The sequence below is a fragment of the Austrofundulus limnaeus genome, unplaced genomic scaffold (genome assembly GCF_001266775.1).
Source record: "Austrofundulus limnaeus strain Quisiro unplaced genomic scaffold, Austrofundulus_limnaeus-1.0 Scaffold1823, whole genome shotgun sequence".
Taxonomy (NCBI): Eukaryota; Metazoa; Chordata; class Actinopteri; order Cyprinodontiformes; family Rivulidae; genus Austrofundulus; species Austrofundulus limnaeus.
The window spans coordinates 22,576-26,191 of NW_013954225.1; the positions used below are offsets into that span (position 1 = coordinate 22,576).

At 41.2% G+C, this 3,616-nt stretch overlaps 1 protein-coding gene across 1 annotated transcript; it reads left to right on the forward strand.

The window, feature by feature from the left end:
- Positions 1–1,618: 1,618 nt before the first annotated feature.
- Positions 1,619–3,554, forward strand: LOC106536453 (uncharacterized; the record flags this gene model as incomplete). The annotated part of the gene is given in 1 exon segment (XM_014033737.1): positions 1,619–3,554. A coding segment is annotated over 1 exon segment (581 nt), but the record flags the coding sequence as incomplete, so codon positions are not given.
- Positions 3,555–3,616: the final 62 nt, after the last annotated feature.

Here is a 3,616-nt window from a genome sequence, read left to right on the forward strand (position 1 = left end):
GATAGTGTTGTTTGTTTTTCTTTTTTTTCTTTTACTTATCTTTCTTTTTCTATCTTACCCTCTTACCTCCTGTTAAAAACAAATCAGTACTGTCTATTTATAAAATGTAAGTGAGGTGTAAGTTAGCTTTTCCTGAAAAGCTAAAAATATTGTAGCGTGTTCAGAGTTAGATTGTTCCAGTATCATTTCTAGAGTTGTACAGAGGAAGGGGACTGGGTGGAGTGCATAAAAAGAGAGAGTGTCTTTTTTTGGCTTGTTTGGTTGCTCTCTGTACTGCGTGGCTGTGGCCTTAGGGGTGTAAGAAAATATCGATACACTGAAATATCGCGATATTTCATTTCCCGATACTGTATCGATATTCTAAAGCCCTGTATCAATTTTTTATTAAGGTTTAAAATGTCAACTTTCCTGCCAGCCATTCATTTTTGTGTTGTAGTTCAGCCTCTGACCACTACTTAGCAGCAGTGAGCCAGCCATTTGGCTCCTCTACCTCTTGAGCGCCAGAGAGTAAGGGTAGCATTAGCATTGTGAGTAAACATTAGCTTCATGCTCCGATAGCTGAATCTGAGCAGAAAAGACCGACACCCTCTGCCTTCTAAGCTGAGGTAAGGTTACAAACAGTTACTTATTTGTCAGAATGTCAGTATTTTAAGCCAAATTAAGTGTTTTGTGTGCTCTTTTTTCCAGCTGTAGTCAGCTTTCACGTTATGCATATAGCGCATGCGTCTATCACCTCGAGCTAGCTCGGCACTCCCCCCGTGACATAAAACTCTGTCTGTTGGTCTCGATGTCCGGCTGATCGCATCAAAGTCCATATACTTTAAGTTTATCCAGCTGGATCGCTTCAAAAACAGTTTAACTCGTTTAGCTTCTCAATTTCTTAACTGGTTTTCTTTGGGACCTGCCCTGCTGTTCGACCCACAGTTATATAAAATCATGTTCTGGATGCAGGTCAGCTGCTCCCAGAAACTCTGTGTGCAGCAGCTTCATATCATCTGTTTAATGAACTTTATGACAACATAAAGGCTATTGTTAAGTGTTGGGTGACCATATTGTAAATTAATATTAAAAACGAAAAGCTGCAAAAAATATATTTTCAAACTATTTATTGGCAAATTTAGTCTAATAATTGAAAACATGGATGAAATATGAAACAAATAAAATAAAATACATACAAAGCAGAACACAGCTAAATGTATCAAAAGTATGTCTATGTAATATTAGAATTTTCTGAGTCAATGAATTCTGTTTTTTTTTTTTATGTTTTTTATTTATTTATTTATTTATTTTGTCCAGTAAGAGGTTTTTATTTAATAGAATTTTTGGACCAAAAAGATCACAGTATATTGCCTTGTTTACAGTATCAAAATATACCGGGATATATCGTATCGTGACCCCCTCTGTCATGATATTTATTGTATAACCAAATTATTGCCAATACACAGCCCTATGTGGCCTACAGCAGCTCCTGACTAAAAGTTGTTCTTGAGTTTATCAAAGACTCATCCTTGACCTAAATCTCCACGCACAAACGTAGAAGTGTTACAGTGGTGTCAGAAGTTAACTTACTGAACCTGGACACCTGTACTAGTGCAGCCTTACCTGAAGCATATGGACACCATGGAATCTTCGGTGCGCATCAAGATTGAAGAGGATGGAATAGAGACTGTGCAGTGGTCGTGGGTCCAGAGCAGCGGAGCTACGGTGAACACGGAACCAGGTCACGCAGATCCGGTCCGGACTGCGGTGGAGGGTCTGTCTGTCGCTCCTTCGGAAGCCTCACGTCGCAACGCCATTGAGGTAAACAAAGATGGCGCCGCCCATGGACTGAGCAGACCATGCGGAATAAAAACACCCAAATATGACGGAAAATCGGACTGGGAAGCTTTCAGGGCTCGGTTCGAAATACTGGCGGCTGCCAACGKCTGGTCGAGGGATCAAAGAGCTCTGCAACTCGCCATGTGCCTGACGGGGGATGCGCTGTCTTGTCTGCTGTTGCTGGATCCTACTGAGAGGGGCGACTATGACACGCTAACGAGTGCGCTGCAGTGGCGGTTCAGCCAATATTTCCGACCTGAGCACTTACGTTTGGAACTGAGTGGACGAAAGAGACGGGGAGGGGAATCTCTACGAACATTGGCAAACGACATAGAGAGCCTGACAAGGAAAGCTTATGCTCACATCCGCCTTATGTGCTAACGGAACTAGCAAGGGATCAGTTTGTGTGGGCATTGTCCCCTCCCGAACTACGCGCGCCCACGCACACAGAGGAGGTGATGCCAAGAACCAGGTCTGTGACTGAAAATGAATTGGCAGCAGAGAGGCCTGTGTAGCGGCAATTTGGGTAAATTCTAAAGTTGATAATTTATGAATTATTTAAATCAATAAATTATCTTACCTCGAGGCACCACTTCCCTTTTATTTTGTTATTATTACACAGGAAAGAGAAGAAAAACTGTAACTTAACTGTAATCATTCAGTCTCTATTAATTTATTACCCAAATTAATAATGAGTTCTTTTCTTAGAAGAATCAATAATACCTTATCAAGACACAGAAAAATAGAAGTCTCACGTTGACCAGTTCTCCATTGGTCATTTATTCACAGATTAAATGTATCTACAGCTATGGCAAGTATGAAATGATGACATTCTGAACCAGAAGAATACGGAGATATTTGAGCAATGAGTGAATAACAAACAAATAAACAAACAACAAAATAAACATTAAAAGGGGTTTTGAGGCTGGAGTGAGGTGAGGGGAGTTTGCTTTAGCTAAGAATTTAACTAAGGGATCCTTGTTAAATGAGGGAGAGAAATCGTTTAGATTATCAAATCTCATTCAAAGATAAGAAACCAAATTAAGCCTGAGCACCTGTTTGTCACCAGAACAAATGTTCACTTTTACCCTTTTGTTTCCGCCATGTGGGTACCAGGAGGGAAGTCAGTGACTGAAGGTCATCTCTGGGGGGTTGTTTCCCAGGTAGGCTGTTCATACAAGCTGGATGACAGGCGGTTTGCCTGTAAACTCGACTGGTCCCGGTGGTCAGAGAACAGTAATTCTCTGGTGAGGACGTAGTCCGGTCTCCTTCGGCTGCTGCAAGGCTTGGTAATTTGATCTCAACTTCGTAGAGAAAAATGGACTAAAAACGACGCATGAATTAAAATTAGCTTATTGACTTCTATTAAAATGAAGCTCAGATGTTGAGCCGACGAGGTACAGTGGTGCTGCGTTCAGATCAGCAGGAAATGCAGAGCCCGGGTCCTGGTCAGCCATTGGGAGGGGCTGTCAGGGTCGGTCTCTGCTGAAGCTTCTGAAATCTTTTGCTGCTGATATTCAAATCTTCCAATTCTTACTCTGACTAATTTGGGAGTGCGCTCACTTTTTAAAAACCTTTGTTTGGGCGGAGTTAAGTTGTTAGTTGGCCATTAAAAATGTTACACCTCATACAGGAAAAAGGTCTCAGTGAGTCAAATCTATTGGAGGTAAATTTTACTTTGAAAACAAAGACAAGGGTGTGTTCTAGTTTATCTTACATTTACCTAAAAAGGGAACAGGAGACATCTGGGTTTTGCCTCAGGGATAAAATTGTCACAGTTAAAGTGTATCTTACCCCC